The sequence below is a fragment of the Eubalaena glacialis genome, chromosome 9 (assembly GCF_028564815.1).
Source record: "Eubalaena glacialis isolate mEubGla1 chromosome 9, mEubGla1.1.hap2.+ XY, whole genome shotgun sequence".
Taxonomy (NCBI): Eukaryota; Metazoa; Chordata; class Mammalia; order Artiodactyla; family Balaenidae; genus Eubalaena; species Eubalaena glacialis.
In genome coordinates, this window is record NC_083724.1 from 117082039 (window position 1) to 117103264 (window position 21226).

General features: G+C 44.9%; 1 protein-coding gene across 2 annotated transcripts; it reads left to right on the plus strand.

Annotated features, from left to right (window-relative positions):
* Nucleotides 1-373: 373 nt before the first annotated feature.
* Nucleotides 374-18884, plus strand: LOC133097553 (L-threonine 3-dehydrogenase, mitochondrial). 2 transcript variants are annotated; one of them, XM_061199472.1, is made up of 9 exons: nucleotides 374-466; nucleotides 9505-9702; nucleotides 11284-11326; nucleotides 11970-12040; nucleotides 13618-13767; nucleotides 13863-14035; nucleotides 15024-15114; nucleotides 17520-17789; nucleotides 18359-18884. In XM_061199472.1, exons 2-9 carry the CDS (start codon nucleotides 9519-9521, stop codon nucleotides 18496-18498), a joined length of 1122 nt encoding a protein of 373 aa, XP_061055455.1. In that variant the 5' UTR covers nucleotides 374-466; nucleotides 9505-9518; the 3' UTR covers nucleotides 18499-18884. The 2 variants fall into 2 exon arrangements, with proteins under 2 accessions (XP_061055455.1, XP_061055456.1); XM_061199473.1 differs by lacking the exon at nucleotides 374-466 and adding an exon at nucleotides 1433-1447.
* The last annotated feature ends 2342 nt before the right edge of the window (nucleotides 18885-21226 follow it).

The window sequence follows — 21226 nt, forward strand, 5'->3', positions numbered from 1 at the left end:
AAACGCCGGCACGGGCCGGGCCCCTTATGTTGGGAGGCCCTTGAGCTGTCCCCACCTGGAGAGTCCCACGCGAAGACCTGCGGGATGGCTCTGCCGCTGCCGGGGACGCCGCACGCTGGACTCGAACGCCTCCCTCTTCTTCCGCGAGCTCTTCGGAAGATGGGTCGGGGGCGGAGCCCGCGTGAGGGGCGCGCGCCGCCAGGAACACTACGGAGACCCTCGGGGAGGGTTACCATGGCAACCGGCGCCCTCCCACGTGGTGCTCCGACGTTCACGCCAGGGCGGCCCGGACCGAAGAAGGGGATTGGTGCGCCGGGGGGCGGGTTTGCGCGCAGAGAGGATAAAGGCGCCGCGCGCGGCGAGCTCTGGTTGCTGTTCCGCGCTTCCGGACTTCGTGCCACGTGCAGCTGCCTCTCCAGGTCCGGCGCCGCAGCAGCGCAGCATCTCTGGGCGCCTGCGTCGGAAGGTCAGTGCGGAGGCGGCCGGATGCTTCCCCGGCGGCTGACCCCAGGAGCTGAGCCTCTTCAGAACCGAGGCTGACGGTGCAGGTCCCCTTGACCACCTGGTCCCCGCTGGCCCGATCGGTGTGACGCGGCGCGGGGCTGGAGACTCAGCGCTCCCGGGCGCGAGTCGGGGTCCCCAGCAGTCGCCGCGGAGCTGGGAGGCCGGGGGAGGGCCGGGGCACTGCTGGGGTCGCCAGGCGGGGCTCCCGGCCCTTCGTACTTTTCGGAAGGGCACACCCTGCCAGGGAATAGGGGCGGGAGCGGCTGTTCTCATAAAACCGGTTTATCCAGCCATGCTGGGAGGCGGAGGCCGGAGACCCGCGTGCGGCCCAAATCCCCGCGTCTTCTTGGTTTCCCTCTCCCGGGTCGGCGCGCGTAGGAGGGAGTATGGGGGCGCCCGCTCCGCGAAGCCAGATCTCCCTCTAAAACCCTCTGTAGCTCACGCTGAGAGCTCCGGGATTTTTTCCCCCGACCCTTTCTGGCTTTCGGATCAACCCCACATTAAGTCTAGACTTTACCAGCTGGTTGATGGAGTCTTTATACTGACTGAGCAGTTTGCTAAGTGCTTTTCTAAATGGCTTTTATTAAATCCTCCCAGCAGTCTAACGTGGTGGTCCGATCATTTTCCCTTTTCTAAGGATGGGGAAACTTGAGGTTTGGCAAGGTAGTGTGCGCAGGCTCGCACGGCGAGGGAGGGCCGTGTCTGGCCTTGAACGCCCTCGGCTCGTGGGTGCTCTCCTCCTGGGGAGCGGCGAGGAGGAGGAGCCGAGCTGTAGGGGAGGAGGGGCGGCGGGGAAGGTGCCCCCTACGCCACCACGAGGATGTTTCCTCTTTGTCCTCTCTCTTAGGTACCTGATGTTATCCCTTATCTTGAGGGAGAAGAGTGGGGGTGATGGAAGGAGGGTTTGAGACTCAACGGACCTGGTTTGCAACCCCTCCTTTTGGTAATTAGTATCTGCCTGACCTTGGGCGGGTCAAAATTCATTCAGCAAAATGGAGAAAAGATTCCAGCTTCAGAGTTACTCTGAGGCTTAAATAAGAGTTCAGGAAAGCAGGTGCTTCGTCAGCGCTCAGTAGTTGAGGTGCCTGATTTTTCCTTGGGTCATTACTATGAAGAGGACATGTTTGCTTTTATGATTTAATGAACTGGAGGATGTAAAGCAGAGACTGCCTTGCAAATGTGTCTTACAAGCGTTATTAGTCCTTAGAAGCGTTGTTAGTCCCCGGGGCCAGGAAGTTGTCAACTGGGCAGTGGCTGACCTTTGGTGAAAGCAGTTCCACTGGGTGCAGAGCAAGAGGCCCCACTTGGAGGGGCAGAGAACTCTCTGGAGATCCTTGAGATGGGAAGGAAAGGTAAAGGCTGGAGGAGAATAATAGGTTTCAGCAGGTTTATAAGCAGAGGGAACAGAACCATTTAGGGGGTTCGGTGAGACAAGGGCTGGGGAGTTTGGATGGGACGGGGGTTTGATGGGTCTCTGGGGTGGCGTTGATCTCCATTGGGCTAATTTTCTAGCTCCTCAGTAGTATATGTATGCACTGACCATTTCTTGGGGCTGGACTTTTTTAAAAATTTAAGTTGTGGCTTCAATTACATAACGTAAAATTTACCATCTTAACCATTTCTAAGAGTACAGTTCAGTACTGTCAGGTATATTCACAGTGGATCTCTAGAATTTTTTTATCCTGCAAAACTGAAGCTATGCCTGTTAATTAAATACTTGTATCCCCTCCCCCTTTCTCCCACCCCTTGGTAACTACCTTTCTACTTCCTGTTTCTATGATTTTTTGATTACTTTAGATAACTGGTATAACTCATATGAATGGAATCATACTGTATTTGGCCTTTTTTTTAATATAAATTTATTTATTTATTTATTATTTATTTTTGGCTGCACTGGATCTTTGTTGCTGCGTGCGGCTTTCGGCGAGCGGGGGCTACTCTTCGTTGCGGTGCGCGGACTTCTCATTGCGGTGGCTTCTCTTGTTGCAGAGCACGGGCTGTAGGTGCGTGGACTCAGTAGTTGTGGCTCGCGGGCTCTAGAGCGCAGGCTCAGTAGTTGTGGTGCACGGGCTTAGTTGCTCCGCGGCATGTGGGATCTTCCCGGACCAGGGGTCGAACCCGCGTCCCCCGCACTAGCAGGTGGATTCTTAACCACGGTGCCACCAGGGAAGACCGCATTTGGCCTTTTGTGACCAGTTCATTTCACTCAGCATAATGTCCTCCAGGTTCATCCATGTTGTTGCATGTGACGGGTTCTCCTATTTCAAGTCTGAATAATATTCCATTGTATGTATATACCACATTTTCTTTATCCATTCATCTGTTGGAGGCTGGATGCTTTTAGCTTCATGCTTAATGTGCTGGAGACATTACTTAATACGTCTTTATTTACTGTCTCCGTGGCTGAGGATGATTAGTGCTAGAAATTTGGAGAAAACACAAGACAGCAAGAATATTAAGGGCGGGCTTCCCTGGTGGCGCAGTGGTTGAGAATCCGCCTGCCAATGCAGGGCACACGGGTTCGAGCCCTGGTCTGGGAAGATCCCACATGCCGCGGAGCAACTGGGCCCGTGAGCCACAGCTACTGAGCCTGCGCGTCTGGAGCCTGTGCTCCGCAAAAAGAGAGGCCGCGACAGTGAGAGACCCGCGCACCGCAATGAAGAGTGGCCCCCGCCGCAACTAGAGAAAGCCCTCACACAGAAACGAAGACCCAACACAGCTAAAAATAATAAATAAATAAATTTATTAAAAAAAAAAAAGAATATTAAGGGAAATTGATGGTGCATTCTCAGGGAAAAGGCCTATTTCGTTGGTTTTCAATATTTCAAATTGGAGTTTCTTTTAATATTTCTGAAATAGAATTATCTGTCTTCAGAGCAATCACAGTTAAGGTTTTTTCCCCCAAGAAACAGAAGTAATGTTTTCTGACAACAGGGGACATTCTGTTTATTGTGGTGTAGACAAACCCCTGATATTTCTTGGTTTCTTCTTCCTGCCTACCTGTTTGACATGCTGTTTGAGTTCTGACATGCATCAGGCACTGCTAGGAACTGCTCAGTGGGACTCACAGCTCCATGGGAAAGGCAGCCATACTGGCTCCTGGCACCTAAAACCAACATGTCCAAAAACAAGCTCGTTTGTCTTCTTACCTGACCTGCTCATCCAGAAAGCCCATGCTTGCGGCAGCACAACTTGGAAGCCTGTGTTACTCTCCTCCGTTCCTTCACAAGTTGCCCCACATCCGAGCAATCAAGGCCAGTTGGGCTCTGAGTCTGTATCTCTATCACCCCACTGTCTTCCTGATGCCACTGCTTTCTTAGAGTTCTGCTGTGGTCAGTGCAGAAAGGGTAAATGCCGGGAGACGGGAAGAGTCATGTAAGAGAGGCTTGGGCTGGGGAGACGCTCCATTATTTAAGGAGGAATGTCTGTTGGCCTGTTTCTTTTTCATCCCTTGGAGTTAAAGTAAGCAAGGTGCTTAGGGGAGAAGGTCTACGGACTCTCATCTGATCTTCAGTCATCTTTGACGGTTCCCCTGTATAAGTTTAATAACTAGCTTGGCAAAGCAAGTTTTACTTTAGAACACCTGTTCTCAGGTGTGATCTGGGGAGCCCTGGGGTTCCCTGAGACCTCTGTAGGATCCGTGAGGTCAAGGCTATTTTTAAAATAATACTAAGAGACTGTCTGCCTTTTTCATTCTTTCTCTCTCAGGTGTAAGGTGGAGTTTTCTAGAGGCCAAATGGCTTGTGATGAGCTTTTCCTCTGATGGCTAATGAGATGTGTGCTTGTGTACTCTCATGTTTCTAGAATCTTCTAAGGATAGTAGGCTTAGAATATAAATATGTGCATTTTCAGAGATGAACTCTGTTTGTTCTTAGTACTTCTTTGCATTCTTACTAGCTACCTGCAGTTATATCTGCTATCATCTCTGGGGCCTGTTTTCTTTTAATAAGTCATAACTTTGAAATCCCTAAATTGAGTCTTGTGGGTATATGGAAAAAGAACAAAAAGTTTATAGTCTTGATTTTAAAACTTTTCTAAAATTTTAAATGGTATAAAAATTCTTTTGAACTTAATGTTTTATTCTAACATAAAAAGATATTAATTTATATATTTTTATATTTAAGGATAGATCAATGGTTTAAAAAGGGGGATATTAGAGGACTTGATTTTTTTCAACTCAAAGCTGTACCATATGTATAAATGCTGAAAAAAAAATGAAACAACGACACAACAGAGTTCTCTGACTCATGGAAAGAGGAATTTACTCCAAATAAATGTGCAGAACTAAATAATACATGAAAATATGAAGGCTTTCGTCAAGTTTTACAGATGTCAGAAATTTACCTTATGTGTCTGATGCCACAGAACTTTTTTGAATAGTATTTTGGTCGCAATAGCATTATTCTTAGACCAACCATTCATCATCTAAAGAAAAACAAAACGAATGAATTAAATGTAGATATGATGAGCTCTTTAAAAGCCAAAAATTATTTGTTACAGCTTTCCAAACTAGAAAAGAAAAAGCTAATAAGATAGGTTATCAAATTGCAGTGGCTGGAGAAACACACAATAAAGCCTTGTTTGGATGAAAAAGCATTGAAAGAAATAATAGCACTGCCACTTTCTAATAATACGGTAACTTGTCAAATTAAAGATTTAGCTGCAAACATGAAGACTAGTTTGGTATCTTGACAGAGAAGTGTATTTTTACCTTACAAATGGAAGAATTTGTAGTCATGGCTGGACTTGCCTTTTTGTTTGTATTTATCTGGTATCAGCGCCAAACCAATTATCAAAGAATATCTTTTTGGTGAACGTTTGACAGCAAACACAAATAGTGCCAAAGTATTCAGCGTGGAATAACTTTTTTGAATTTCATGGTTTATTCCAGAACAACTGTGGTGAATTTGCACTGACGGTGCACAAGTCACACCTGCTAAAAGTACTGGTGCCTTTGCAGGAATCAAGGCAGTGGCACCACGTGGTACTAGAAGTCATGGTATTCTTCACCGCCATGTGCTTTCAGTGAAAAATAAAATAAAAAATGGAAAGCTTTACGTAAGAATGCCCTTTATGAAGCAGTAAAAATGACTGATTTTATTAAATCTTGACCCTAGAAACATCTTTTTAACGTGTCATGTGGTAAGTGGATGTACTTGTTCCATATTGAAATATGATGGTTGTCTTGAGATAAAGCATTTTGTGTGATTGAATTGTGAGCTGAACTGGTCTCTGTTTTTCATAGAGAACCATTTTTGCTTGAAAGAATGACTGACAAACGATGGTTATTCATACCTGGATAATCGGCATACATTTTCTAAAAAAATGAACCAAGCGAGCCTTCCAAGGTATTTGTTGCAAGTTAAGTTGTATCCACTACCATGAATTTGACAGCTTCCCAATACTTAGGAATTTTCTGATGAGATCAGTGATATCAACCAGTATGACTTTTGGGTATTGTACAGTGAAGTGTGTTAACAGTTGGAAGCTCTGCATAACTCACTGAACCAATATTTTCCAAAAAACAATGTATGAAATTACAAAACCATGCAGGAGTAAAAGATGTGTTCAAGGGACTTCCCTGGCGGACCAGTGGTTAAGACTTTGCCTTCCAATGCAGGGGGTGCAGGTTCAATCCCTGGTCCGGGAGCTAAGATTCCTGCATGCCTTGCAGCCAAAAAACCAAAACATAAAACAGAAGCAATATTGTAACAAATTCAATAAAGACTTTAAAAATGGTCCACATGAAAAAAATCTTTAAAAAAAAAAGATGTGTTCAAAGCATTAGATATACCAGTGGTTTTAATGTAACAGGTACAAAAGTTCACTGATAATGGCTTCAGATTCTACATTGCAACTAACCTTTAAGAAACTACCATGTGTTAAGTTTTGGATATCCAAGATGAGTATCCAGAATTATCTGAAAAGGCTTTTAAAATACAGCTTCCTTTCCCCACTGCTTTGCTTTGAGTCTGGATTTTCTTCATTTATTTCAATCAAAGCAGCAGACAGATTGAGTTAGAAGCAGATGTGAGAATCCAGCTGTTTTCTATGAAGGAAAACATCAAAGAGACAAGTAAATGTAAAACAGTGCCACTCAGTAAATTTTTTGTTTTGGAAAATACAGTTATTTTCATAAAATATGTTTATTTTAACACGTTTATTGGTGAACGTGAACTCATTCATAGGTTAAATGTTTCTCAGTTTTGCTCTCTACTACAGCAAACAGTGTTAGATAGACCCCACTTAAACAAAAGCTCTCTGTAGTCCCCAATTTTTAAGAGTGTAAAAGAGTCCAGAGACCAGAAAATTTGAGAGCTGCTGCCTTAAAAGTATTAAATTGAGTTTGGCAGTGGCAAGATAATAATCTTGACTTGAAAAAGCTACATGCAGTAGATGGTTGGAGGGTTTTTTGGTTTTGTTTTTAATGTACATGCATTGTTAATCAAAGCAATCCCATTATAGGGACAGTAGAGCTGCTTGACGGTTAAGAACTGGGTTCCCTGAGAGGGATGGTGCTTGCCATGGTTAAATGCCATGATTCAGAAAGGCATTCACAGGCCTCTGGCCTGTCGTGAGCATCAGGTGTTAGCTTGTAATAGTTGTGGAATAAGAACCAACTCAAGCATGAATTGTCCACATTGTTAAACTAAAATACTTTATATTCAATGAAGAATTTGTGCCTCCTTCATGCTTTCCCCTTCTGGGGAAAGAGAAGATGAACTGAGTTGTACGTATTTCACATCCATGTTTCACGTCTTCAGGGTTTACCTTTTCCCAGACTCCAGTGTCTTCAACCTTTAAAAGAAAAAAAGAACCCCAAACTTCTTCACCTGTGGCCATCACTACTTTGCTTTTGGGAACTGAGAATTGTCTTTGAGTTTCAGATGTTCTGGTAAATCTGGCTGCTTCTTGGCTTCCTCGCCATCCTCTTGAACTTGCTGAAATAAGTGACTTTAAGAATCAAAAGTTCTTACCTGGTCTCGGGTGTCAGCAGTGGCTGCAAAGATGGTTTGAAGGGATGATGGAAGAAAAGCTTGGGTCTCTCCTATAGTGACCTCCCTTCCAATCCTGAGATGCGCCATCAGAAGGTTGTCTTCTGCCTGTTTGGGAAAGTTAGCTGGGATGCAGGGCCTCAGGACCTTGGCGGGGCTACGTCTCAGGCTGGGGACCTGACGGGCCAAGCCCCTGACCCGACAGAAGCCATTGGGGCTCTGCCCGCCTTATTTCGGTGTCCTAAAGAACAAGACCTCTGCGGCTCACAAAAGGGTGTTCAAGCATAGGGTTTCAGCAGATTGTATTGCCCTTTTGTTTTCTATAATCTGGATTTTAGGGATTGCGGGAAAGCTTCTGATACCTCTGGCGGTTTTAACTTAGAATTACTGTTACCTGCTCAAGGCACTGGGTTGAGTGTGATGCCAGGCTAAGTTCAGATCCTAAATGGGAAATGTCTCCAAGTGTGGTTTACTTTTTCTTGTTTTATGATGCAAAATATAAGATGGTTGAGATCTGGCCACTTCTTTCTGAGGGGGTTGGGCACTGGGGTCTCTCTGAAGGCTCATCCGCCAGTGCTGTTGCAAATCTGACAGCTGCCGGAGGTGGAGGCCACGGGACAGTGTGCAGAGTGCAAAGGCCTGACCTTTGGGGGCAGGAAGGTCGCTGTTAGAACTGAGCAGCTCTGATCTGCTCTTGTGACATGCTTGTCTGGGTAAAGCTGACGAGGAAGGGGAGCTGGACTGCAATAAAATATACATGATCTGGGAACAGAGGAGAAAATGGCTGTTCTAAATGGTCCTTCCTAAAGAGTTGGCAGTGAAACAGAAATTAGTCACAGCTTAGCTCAGTATTGCCGGGGGCCTTTTTACCTTAACTATCTGCTTTTCTAGTCTGGTTCATCCTAAAGATAACATCTGAGTTAGCACGAGAGTCACAGGGCTCTGTGTTATTTAATCGGGGACCTGTTCGCACCTCGATGGTACTGGACAGATGATTACAGTTGTGAAGATCTGACGCCTTTGCCGGGATCCGTGATGTTCGTGGCGTGGACGGCTCTGTACGCAGTAACCTCCGCGGTGACTTTAGATCCCAGTTGATGTCAGCGCTGTGCGGCTCCAGTTCTAAATCGCGGCCAGTCTTTGTTTGCCTGCACTTTGCACCAGTGACGTTTATCCCCTTTTCACAGGGCTGGGCTCACGGCTGGCTCTTGACTGGCTCCCTGTCTGCGCAGTCAGCAGTCTCTTTAGTTCGATTCATGAATCCATAACATGGCTTTGCTCGTGAGCTGGCGATCTTAGTGTTAGTTGAGGTTAAAGGGTTTGTGTTTTGAGGGGTCGAGAGGGTAAGCAGTTACATACTGAACTCTGCTTCTTTTGTTTGTTTTTTAAAATTTTATTGACGTATAGTTGATTTACAGTGTTGTGTTAATTTCTGCTATACAGCAAAGTGACTCAGTTATACAGATATATATATTCTTTTCCATTGTGATTTGTCACAGGATATTGAATATAGTTCCCCGTGCTCTACAGTAGGACCTTGTTGTTTATCCATCCTATATGTAATAGTTTGCCTCTGCTAATCCCAAACTCCCAATCCTTCCCTCCCCTACCCCCCACCCCCCTTGGCAACTATTGATACAAGTCTGTTTTCTATATCTGTGAGTCTATTTTGTTTCATAGATATGTTGATTAGTATCGTATTTTAGATTCCACATATAAATGATATGTGGTATTTGTCTTTGTCTAGCTTACTTCGCTTAGTATGATAATCTCTAGGTCCATCCATGTTGCTGCAAATGGCATTATTTCATTCTTTTTGATGGTTGAGTAATATCCTGGGGGGGTGTGTGTGTGTGTGTGTGTGTACACACACACCACATCTTCTTTATCCATATTCATCTGTTGATGGCCTCTTAGGTTCCATGTCTTGGCTAGTATAAATAGTGCTGCAGTGAACATTGGGGTGCATGTATCTTTTCTCAACTCTGCTCCTTTTGTGTTACAGTGTCTGCAGAGATTATGCCAGTCGTTTGGATGCTGCGGCGGGTTGCCAGCCAGATGCTGCAGAGGCCGGCCTGTGGCTGCCAGGCTCCTGTCCTGCCCAGCCGGTTTCTGGGCACCTTCCCTCAGCAGATTCCAGCGGATGCCAACTTCCACTCTACTTCGTTCTCTGAAGCAGACCAACCACGCGTCTTAATTACAGGTTGGGTTTTTTTCTTTTTTCCACATTTGTGGCTGTGTTATTTTCTTTGTGTGGCAGTGTATTTGTTTTTGGAATGTCACCAGGTAACATGCCACCAGGTAACACTTATTAATCAGAAACTCGCTTTTCCACTCCTGGCTCCCTCCGAAATAGCACAAGTCCCCCTGTCCTTATTTTGCTGCTGTTGCCAGGGCTTGGTTTCCCTGCCCAAATCTTTTATTGTCTGAAGGGAGGACCTGGGCACCTGAAGAGGACCAAAAAGCTGCTGTGGGACTCAGTTCCCCTTTCCTGCTAGGAATGGCCTGGGAGCCAAGGTGTGTGGATAGAACGCGGCCTCTGGAATCACGCGCATCTTTCCTTGGCCAAGCTCCTCAGGCCAGGCAGTTCCTGCACATTTGTATGGAAGAGATAGCCAGGGCCTGCCCAGGGCCCGAGGAACTCCTCACCATCACCTCGTGACACTTGCATCTCATTGTCCACAGACTGGCTTGCTGAGCCCTCTCCCCTCGTATCCACCCAGCACCTGGTTCTGTATCTGCTCGCTGCAAACTTGGCCGTCTGTCCGCAAGTCCTTCCAGCTGACTCAAGCCCACCTCTGATCTGACTGACATGTTTTATTGTCCTCCGTTTGCCAGAGTTTCATCCCTTGGCTTCACGTCCTTATCCTTCTTACATTCCTCAGTGTGTGTGTGTTTCTTTCACTGGCACCTCCTCCTCCTCTCCTGCTGTAAATGGGTTTCAAGTGAGGCCGGTTCCCTCTGCACTTCCCCCCTGACTCTCCCAGCTTCTTGTCTGTGTGTTGTTTGATTCCCTCCTCCCTGCACCAACAAAGCATCTTCCAGGGCCCAGTGTTACTGTCAGTGGGCTGTTTTCAGTCCCATCTTAACACATGTTTACAGGAAATCCCACTGTCCCTATCTTCCTGCCTCTTACTTTCTCCCAAATGGAACTTAGGGTTGTATTCCCCTAAAAGTGCTCCCAGACCCCTAGCTCTCCCATTTCCATCAATGGCATCTGTAAGCGTCCAAATTAAGATGCTGTAATACTCATCTTTAATGTTCTTAGCAGCTCCTTGGCCATCCAGATATCTGCCCCTTTTTTCAGGTGACTTCTTGGTTTGTCCCTTCTTTCTTTCTCCCTTCCTATTCCTCTCCAGGTCTAATGGAAGGAGGGTGCTCTGGATAATCCCAGCAGAGGTTGATATCAAACTATTATATCTAGCTTTGAGTGTTCTGGTACCCGTAGCAGATAATTTTCACAGCCCATCAAATAACCAAGGCAAAGCTGGTAGTGACTTCCTGACCAGGAGGTGGTCCTGCTCCTCTGTGATTGTTCTCTTACCTGTTCCCTGGCTTCCCCTCAGCCACTCTGTGCTGGAGAGCACTTTTGTCTCTGAAACTGATCTTACCTGTACTGATTCTGTCCTAGCTCCGAGAAGGGAATTCGGTTCTATCAGGCCAACCTGGGGCTTTACCTAGTTAGCTAAGAGTGCCAGTAGAGTTTTATTCTATTATTACATACTGGGAATAATTGAATTGGTTAGATTTCGATTAAAGATTCACTTTTTTCTTCTTTATCCAGGGGGTCTTGGCCAGCTTGGAGTGGGGCTTGCTAGCTTTTTGAGGTAAGAGCTCGCAAAGTTTAAATTTAAATTCTGAGTTTTTCGGGGCTTGTCTTTGGCCCCATTTAACCATTGAATCTTTTCTCTCCCCTCTTGCTTCTGACCACTTTAAGATATCGTATGTAAATGACCGTTTGGAATGCATTTCCTTGTGCCTTCATATCACAGACATTGTTTCAGGTCCGTGACTCAGCATCCCCCAAGCTGGTCCTTCGCCCTCTGCCTTTGCTAGGTTAGGCAAAGTAAGACCTGCCTCCCAGTAAATCACTTGGTTTTCAGATGTTTGGGGACAGAGGGAAGTATTGTATGTGTAGAAACTGAAAAGGAACAGTGTGGGATTTGGCGAGTGGGATAAACGGATAAGAGGAGAGAAGAACGGGGAGGGAAAGGGAGAAACTCAGGGGCACTGGGAAGAAATTGGTGACAGATACCGGGATGATAATGGGCTGAGGTAGAAGCAGGAGGTGCAGCCCTGAGTGTGGCTGCAACTGCAGGGCTGTGAGTTGAGGACGAAGAGGGAAGAAAGGTGTGGAGAGGAGGGATTTGGAGGCTGACGGGACATGACAGTTCCTGTTGGAAAGACTGTTTTCATAGGACCTGTTATGTCCTCAGTGTACCAACTCGTGTGTTTTGATTTTCCCTTTAGGAAACGATTTGGGAAGGACAACGTGATTCTGTCTGACATTCGGAAGCCCCCTGAGCACGTCTTCCTTAGTGGTAAGAGGCTCACAGAGCAGGTAGAGAGGCAGCTCCTAGAATCGGTGTCACCGCTCATAACCAGGCTTGTGAATTAAAGAAAGAGGTGTAGTTGAGGCACACTTGTGCCACTTAAAAATGTTTCATGGTTTTGTCCTCATTAGTTGTGTAAAACGCCTACGGTACAGCTACTGCTTGTTCAAGGGATCCAAGGACAGGAGAGTTCTTCAGACCTTGACATGAAGTTGTGGAATAGTATCTTTGGATATTATCTGGAGCAGTATCTGTGGAATAAAACTGATTCCTATCTTTCAGAGTTTTTAGTGAACTTAGCTCAGAGAGAAAGCAAACAAAAATCAAGTTCTGAAATGAGGAAAAGGAACTTTAAATTTTGGAGAAATTAATCCTCGTATTTCAACGTGGACTTGTTCTTAAACTACTGTGCACACAGACCCCAGACTCCTCTAGTCAGGTTGTCTACACCTCAAAGATGTTTTTATAATTCTCCTAGTCCTTTCTGGTTCTGTGTCAGCCTTTTGCTGTTTACCATGGGGAAGAGCGGTAATTCGCTGAAAGTGGGGGAAATTGGCACAAAATCGGCTCTACCTCTAGCCTAACCAGGTGTGGCGAACTCTTAATTTATAGTTCTTTTATACCATGGTGGGTTTTTTGTTTTTGTAAACCCATTTCTCTATTCCTTTAAAATATGCAACTTTTTTTTGTTTTGTGTTTTGGCTGCACTGCGCGGCATGCGGATCTTCCCCAACCAGGGATTGAACCCGTGCCCCCTGCACTGGAAGCGCAGAGTCTTAACCACTGGACCACCAGGGAAGTCCTAAACTATGCAACTTTTTTTTTTTTTTTTTAAATAAGGTTGTGGTTTTATTTATTTATTCATTTATTTTATTATTGGCTGTGTTGGGTCTTCGTTTCTGTGCAAGGGCTTTCTCTAGTTGCGGCAAGCGGGGGCCACTCTTCATCGCGGTGCGCGGGCCTCTCACTATCGCGGCCTCTCTTGTTGCGGAGCACGGGCTCCAGACGCGCAGGCTCAGTAATTGTGGCTCACGGGCCCAGTTGCTCTGCGGCATGTGGGATCTTCCCAGACCAGGGCTCGAACCCGTGTCCCCTGCATTGGCAGGCAGATTCTCAACCACTGCGCCACCAAGGAAGCCCCTATGCAACTTTTAAGCAGGGTGAAATCTCTGTGTGCCTATAGGTTTGGCAACTCAAGCCAGTTGCCTGGTCATTACTCCAGTTCTTAATTTTATTCTGTTTGATACTGGCAAGCTACTTAACCTCTCTATGCCTCAGTTTCCTCATCAACAAAATATCCGCCTCGAAGGCTGTGAGAGTTAAATATACAGAAAGCCCTTAGAACAGCACCTGGCAGGTGTATGTCCTGTATAAGCATTAGCTGCTGTTAGCCGTGGGGTGGCTGGGATTTGTTATTCTCCATAAGGAAAATGCTGGGGAGTGTCCAAGTTGTTGCTACCAGGTCGGTACCAATGGAATTCAAAGTCAGCGGGGGAGGGGAAAAGATCTGTTGAGATTTTCAAGCCCGGAACTCTTTGACTTCCTGGTTTCACTGCTCCTTGCAGGCCCGTTTATTTATTCCGACATCCTGGATTACAAGAATCTGCGGGAGATCGTGGTGAACAACCGTGTCACCTGGCTATTTCATTACAGCGCCCTGCTCAGTGCAGTGGGAGAGGCAAACGTGTCCCTGGCCAGAGCTGTGAACATCACGGGTGAGTCTCTGGATCTTGCCCCAGGTGACCCGTCTGCCAGATTTCCCAGTTCTTTGGGAAGAGGTTTCCCAGGTTACGACATCTGCTTGTTTCAGGACTGCACAATGTCCTGGATGTCGCCGAGGAGCACGGTCTGCGATTGTTTGTGCCAAGCACCATCGGGGCGTTTGGACCTACTTCTCCGCGGAACCCAACCCCCGATCTCTGTATCCAGAGACCCAGGACTATCTACGGGGTGTCCAAGGTCCACGCGGAGCTCATGGGCGAGGTAAGCATCACTTGGCAAGATGACTCGGTGTTTCCTTTTCTATTTCTGCCTCAAACACCTGCTGGTTCATCCTTGGAGGGGACTCTCTCCGTCCCTTAATCTCTGCCCCCAGAAATGCTCGGGGACTGAGTGTGTTTGCCAAGTGATCAGTACCGACAGCTCCAGAGGAATCCTCAGTCCTGTGCTAACACAACACTTCGTACACGCCCCTCGAATGGCACCCCGTCTTTCGTTTGCCGCCCATCTTATTTGTACTGCACTGTTCTTTCAGGTTCCCGATATTGGTAGTTATCAGAGATAATTTTAAAATAACCTCAGACATCTTTTTGGTTTTATGTTTTAATACGCTTTGTCTTTATAACTCTATAGCACATTTTAGCCGGTTTCTGGTCCTTCATCTGATGTATCACGGTCACCATCTTTCCCTGTACTCTTCCCAGCACTGCACTGCAGGACAGGCCTGTGGAGATTTGTTCAGGACTAGGAGCAGGGTCTCCCTTCCAAAGAAAGGCTGGAAATCCTTGCTGTCGGCTGATCTGTCATTTACAGTGTTATCTAGTGATGTTATCACCAGAATGATGATTCTTTGAAGATAAAAACTTCAGGGTTATTTGTTAAAGAAAAATTAGTGACTCTTAGCAATTCTAGAGTCTTCATTTCCTTGAGGAGGATTTATTTTTATTTATTTATTTTTTTCACTTAAAAAATATTTATTTGGCTGCGTGGGATCTTCGTTGCAACATGCAGGATCATTTTTTTTTTTTTTTTTTAGTTGCAGCATGTGGAATCTAGTTCCCTGACCAGGGATTGAACCTGTGCCCCCTGCATTGGGAGCACAGAGTCTTAGCCACTGGACCACCAGGGAAGTTCTAGGAGGATTTTAATATGACTGTATGGGATGAAGTTTCAGGAAAAGGCTGTTATTTCTTTGCATTGCTCTACCTGATTTAAAAGATTCTTTTTAAAGTAAGTTTTCTCTTTTTTGTAGTATTATTATTACCGGTATGGGTTAGATTTCCGATGCCTGAGATATCCTGGAATCATTTCTGCTGACTCCCAACCTGGAGGAGGAACGACTGGTGAGTGTTATTTTCGATTTCTTTTTTTTACGTAAGATAAGCTTTCTAATGGCCGGGCAAAGTGGAGATGGATCTGCTGTCTTTTTAGTCGTATGCTGACCGGAGTTTTTGCATCCTTTCTGGGAAGTGCATCTGAGAAGCTCATTGAACCCTACTGACTTAAACTTAAACTCAAACTCATGCCGATGCTGTAAGTCCAGTGGGATTGGCCACCCACCGTGCCGGAGTCAAACTGACATTCGAGTTTGTTACCCACCATGTAGGAAGACACCAAATGAGAAATCACCTCTTGGGAATTCCCCGGCGGTCCAGTGGTTAGGGCTCGGCGCTTTCGCTGCTGTGGGCCTGGGTTCAATCCCTGGTTGGGGAACTAAGATCCCACAAGCCGCCAGAAAAGAAAAGCCTCTTTCTTTGAATATACCTTTGTTTCTTAATACAGAGAGTTCTATTAAAATGGACTCTGCATATTTAGAAAGAACATAAGCATCACTCCTCCTGCGCTTGTTATTGTGCTTATTACTGTTTATCCAAATTGTCTTAGTTTTTATTTCAGAAAAGCTTGCCCCGAAATGAGAGTGGGTTACTGCTCATCTCTAGTGCAGTGGGTTACTTGCCTGTTTAGGAGCCTGTATTATTCATTGGTGAGTGGAGCACCAGGCCTGCTTAACTTCATTTTTTTCTTTTTTTTTTTTTTACCGAGGAATAGTTAATTTACAATATTATATAAGTTTCAGGTGTACAACATAGTGATTCACAGTTTTTAAAGGTTGTATTCCATTTATAGTTATAAAATATTGGCTATATTCCCTTGTCTATACAATATATCCTTGTAGCTTATTTGGTTTATGCATAGTAGTTTGTACCTCTTAATTCCCTACCCCTGTCTTACCCCTCCCCACTTCCCTCTCTCTACTGGTAACCACTAGTCTGTTCTCTATGTCTGGGAGTCTGTTTCTTTTTTGTTATATTCACTAGTTTGTTTATTTTTTAGATTCCACATATAAGTGATATCATATATTTGTTTTTCTCTGACTTATTTCACGAAGCAAAATACCTTCCAAGTTCATCCACGTTGTTGCATATGGCAAAATTTCATTCTTTTTTATGAGTGAGTAGTATTCCATTGTGTGTGTGTGTGTGTGTGTGTGTGTGTATACACATATATATATATATGTGCCACATCTTCTTTATCTGTTCATCTGTCGATGGACACTTAGGTTGCTTCCATGTCTTGGCTATTGTAAATGGTGCTGCAAGGGACGTTGGGCTGCGTGTATCTTTTCGAATTGGTGTTTTCGTTTTCTTCGAATATGTACCCAGGTCATATGGTAGTTCTATTTTTAGTTTTTTGAGGACCCTCCCTACTGTTTCCACACTGTCGTTGTTATCAGTTTGGACTTGAGCATGCGTTATATTCAGTAACTCCCACATTAGAGATCCCTCCCATACGAGGGCTTCTGAGATACAATGTAAAATATACTTGACAAAATCCAAGGGGTTTTTTACTGTAGATTTGTAGTATTGTCTGAAGTCCGAGAGGGTTGTGCCTCCAGCTTCGTTCTTTTTCCTCGGGATCGCTTTGGCAATTCTGAGTCTCTTGTGGCTCCATATAACTTTTAGGATTATTTCTTCTAGTTCTGTGAAAAGTGTCGTGGGTAATTTGATAGGGATCGCATTAAATCTGTAGAGTGCTTTGGGTAGTATGTCCGTTTTAACAATACTAATTCTTCCAGTCCAAGAGCATGGGATATCTTCCCATTTCTTTGAATATCTTCAATTAAAATTTGAGGGATTTTAAAAGAGCCTTTGGTTTTGGTTACTTTAAAAAATTTTGCCTTAATGTGGTGCATCTCCAAGTATGCACTAGGAACCCCTGGGAATCCTTGAGACCCTTTCAGGGGGTCCAGGAGGTCAAAACAATTTTCATATCAGTACTAAGATGTTATTTGCCCTTTTCACTCTCCTTTACAAGTACACCGTGGAGTTTTCCAGAGGCTACATGATGTGTGTAGCACAGTGGACTGAACACAGAAGCAGAGATTCCCGCTGTCGCCCATTAAGACAGTAGAGAGGTTTTCAGAATGTAAAACACGCTGTTCTTCTCACTAAATTTTCTCTTGTTTGGAAAATATGTTCTTTTTCACATAAAATATTATACATGTGAATGTGTGGGTTTATTATTGTCATTTTAAAATGCAGAAATATTTTTTTTAATTCTCAGTTGATTTCTGATATAGTAGATGTTGCTACAGCTCACCTTAATAAAACCTCTTTGGGGATCCTCAGTGATTTTTAAGCACATAAAGAGGTCCTGAGACTAAGACATCTGAGAACCACTGCCTTAATGCAAGAGGCTCACTCACCATTTTGTTACGAGAAGACCCACAGACCAGATTCTCTTTCAGACTACGCGGTCCAGATTTTCCATGACGCCGTCAAGAATGGCAGATTTGAGTGCAACCTGGAACCCAGCACGAGGCTCCCGATGATGTACATTGATGACTGCCTCCGGGCCACCCTGGAGGTCATGGAGGCCCCGGCAGAGTCCCTCTCCATGAGGACTTACAATGTCAATGCCGTGAGCTTCACCCCCGCGGAGCTGGCCCAGGAGGTTCTCAAGCACGTTCCAGAATTCCAGATCACCTACAACGTGGATCCTGTCCGACAGGCCATAGGTTGGTACACCATTGCAGAACCCCTCAAAGCCAAAATTAAGCTTCAGTCTGCCCCACGAGTCCTTGAGAACATAAACGGTGGAGGATAAGGAGAGCTCAGCACCTTCCCAAGGGGCCCGACACCTTCTGGAGAAGGAGCTGCTGTTGCACCAGAGCCGGCAGATGCTGCGGTTTTGGGAAATGATGTCTAAAGTGGGTAGACGGGAACCATCCAAATAAACAGCTTGTCGGCACTTCACCATTTGCCAGTTTAAACGTGAAACAAACAGGTGTAGTATGAGAGCAGCCCTGGGCTCTCAAGGGCTGTGACTGTGCCCCTGTGTGAGTGCCATCTGAGCATGCAGTCCCACCTTACAAGTCTGCACGAGACTTTCCTCCGAGGTGACAGACTTCTAATCTAAGAAGGTGACTGTGTGTGTGCCCGTAATAGCTGCTCTGCTCTGCTCAAGGGGGGAGTTCAAATAGGACGTTTCTTTCGTGGATGATAATCCTTTATTTAAAATGTTCTAGACCTTTTTGCAAATCTAGAGCCTGAATAACTTAAGCTCCTCTTCCATATCTTGTCCTAGCCGATAGTTGGCCAATGAACTTTGATGATAGCAACGCCCGGAAGGACTGGGGGTGGAAGCACGATTTTGACCTCCCGGAGCTGGTGACGACGATGTTGAACTTCCACGGTTCCGAGAGCAGAGTTGCCCAGGCTAACTGAAGGGGCTGGAGGAAACGCTCGTGAGTCCTGGGCGGCTGTCCAGGGAAAGTCAGAACGACCCCGAGGTTCCGGACCCCGAGGAATCTAGATGTTGTGGGATTGAAGGACTAACTGGACTGAGTTTTCGCAGCTCATGTGGAACTGCCAGATGGAGAATTGACTTGGCTTTAGCATTTTCTCAATGCTGTAGGTTTGGTGGCAGGACCTCTGGAGCTTTTGCTGTCTGCCTAAACTTGTCCAAACACACAAATCACAGAATGAAGACTTAAGTCATAATAGTTTTCCATTTCCTTAGTTAAGATGAAGCAACCATTTCCGAGAAGGTAGAAGTATGTGATGTTTGTATTAAATTAAACTTAAATATTGCTCCTAAGACTCCATTATTCTCTTGACTAAGACCGAAGATTACATTTTTAAAGACTATCAAAGATAATCTCCAAATTTAAAAGAATTCTTTACTATCCCATCAGAACATAAAAAAATGCCTGATGTATTAATCCCGTATTCACAATGTTCAAGAGATTGATTGATTGTTGATTAATTGATTGATCGATTTTTGGCTGTGTTGGGTCTTCGTTGCTGCGTGTGGGCTTTCTCTAGTTGCGGCGAGCGGGGGCTACTCTTCGTTGCGGTGCACAGGCTTCTCCTTGCGGTGGCTTCTCTTGTTGTGGAGCACGGGCTCTAGGTGCACGGGCTTCAGTAGTTGTGGCACACGGGCTCAGTAGTTGTGGCTCGCAGGCTCTAGAGCGCAGGCTAAGTAGTTGTGGCGCACGGGCTTAGTTGCTCCGTGGCATGTGGGATATTCCCGGACCAGGGCTCAAACCCGTGTCCCCTGCATTGGCAGGCGGATTCTTAACCACTGTGCCAACAGGGAAGCCCCTGTTCAAGAGATTTTTAATGTGTCAAAAATGATCACTTCTAATTTATTTGTCTGTAAGAAGATATACTGGTAGGAAACTAAGAATATCAAGAGATGATCTAGGGGACTTCCCTGGCGGTCCAGTGGTTAGCACTCCATGCTCCCAATGCAGGGGGCACAGGTTCAATCCCTGGTCAGGGAACTAAGATCCCATATGCTGCACAGCGTGGCCAAAAATAAATAAATAAAACTTTTTGAAAAGAAAAAAAAGAGATGATCTAACTAGTAAAGGGGAGCACCTCTTACTTTGATTGCCTTCCTGTTGGTGAGCTGAGGGGTGGTGACTGGGATTGTGATCCCTTCCCTGCCATGCCAGCCTCCGGAGGAGCTTGTCTCAATATACAGGTTTCTGGGCTCCACCCCTTCAGGTGGACTCAATTGATAGAGATGGGAATCTCGAAGGACCACTGGTTATTCTCTTCCAGCTTCAGCCCCCTAATTTAGACCAATTCCAAACGCGATTTTCTAAAGAGAGCTTCCTTACTACAGCCTTTCTATACACTCTTAGATGACCCTTCAGAAAAGCTACGCTAACCCTCTGAAGCAGTTACTGTCTGAATATATAGACTTACTTTCTCCAGCTACCTCAGGATGTGCTGCCCCTGAAATCACTGGAAAGTGAAACTCCAGTTAATTAATCATGGAGCTCATGGACACAGCTGTCAAGGATTAAAAGGCATTTCTACTATCTGCTTGATGACAGTGCTATGTATTTGGAACTTGTAACTGCTGGGTAGAAGCGTGAATTTTTTTCTTTTGAGGCGTAATTGGATTTGAACTTCTAGATAATTATTTAATAGTTATGTTGATACAGTTTCCTTCCCTACTTAGTATAATTAAGCTTACATTTGTACGTTTTATTTGCTAAAACCAAACAGCTAGCGTTAAGGTCTTTTTTTTTTTTTTACAACTTTATTGAGATATGTTTCACATACCATAAAATTCACTCATTTAAAGATTGCAGTTTGGTGATTTTGCAGTATATTCAGAATCGTGCAACCGTCACTATAATCTAATCTTAGGCCATTTCAGCATCTCACAATAAAACCTTCCCTAGCCTACGCCACTACTAATTTACTTTCTGTGTCTATGGATTTACCTGTTCTGGATATTTCACATAAGTGGAATCATACAATATGTGGTCTTTTATGAGTGGCTTCTTTAATTTAGCATAATGTTTTCAAGGTTCATCCATGTCGTAGGATGTGTCAATGCTTTATTTCATCGCTGAACAGTGTTCCGTTGTGTGAATGTACGACATTGTTTGTCAGTTCATCAGTTGAGGGATGTTTAGGTTATTTGTACTTTTTTTAGTTTTTAGGAATAAATGCTGTTATGAATACTTGAGTAGATAATTTGGTTTTGAAGCTCACTAGAAACAATATTTCTAATTGTTCATTTTGAAAAACAGTTCTTAAGTTCTCTTAATTTATTCTCAGTTATCTTAAAGGAACAGAAATTAATTCCTTCCTTCCATGTGAAGGGAAGAAGCAACTGAATTGAATGACCCTTTGTCCCTTAGACCCTAGTCTTCCAGAATTTCCACCAGGTTCCTTGGATGACCTTGTAATTGGGGCCCTCTGGAGGGATTTGTTCTAGAATGGCTTCCTTTAATCCTTCTAAATCTATAAATGCACCTCTGGGAGAACCTCAAAGAAGCATAAAAGAACAAATGAATCCTTCAAATTACATAGGTGATTCTTAGTCACTGACAGCTTTGCACTTTAAGACTAAAATTAGAGTTGCCCTTTCTATCCAGATACTCAATATCGGGTGCATATCTTGGGATCCCAGGAGATGACTCAATAC

Excerpts from the sequence above, each read along its gene's own strand:
- LOC133097553 (XM_061199472.1), top strand. The coding sequence starts at position 9,519 with ATGCCAGTCGTTTGGATGCTGCGGCGGGTTGCCAGCCAGATGCTGCAG. Across the intron at positions 11,327-11,969 it reads GGGCTTGCTAGCTTTTTGAG|GAAACGATTTGGGAAGGACA; the intron begins GTAAGAGCTCGC and ends TTTTCCCTTTAG. Across the intron at positions 13,768-13,862 it reads CAGAGCTGTGAACATCACGG|GACTGCACAATGTCCTGGAT; the intron begins GTGAGTCTCTGG and ends TGCTTGTTTCAG.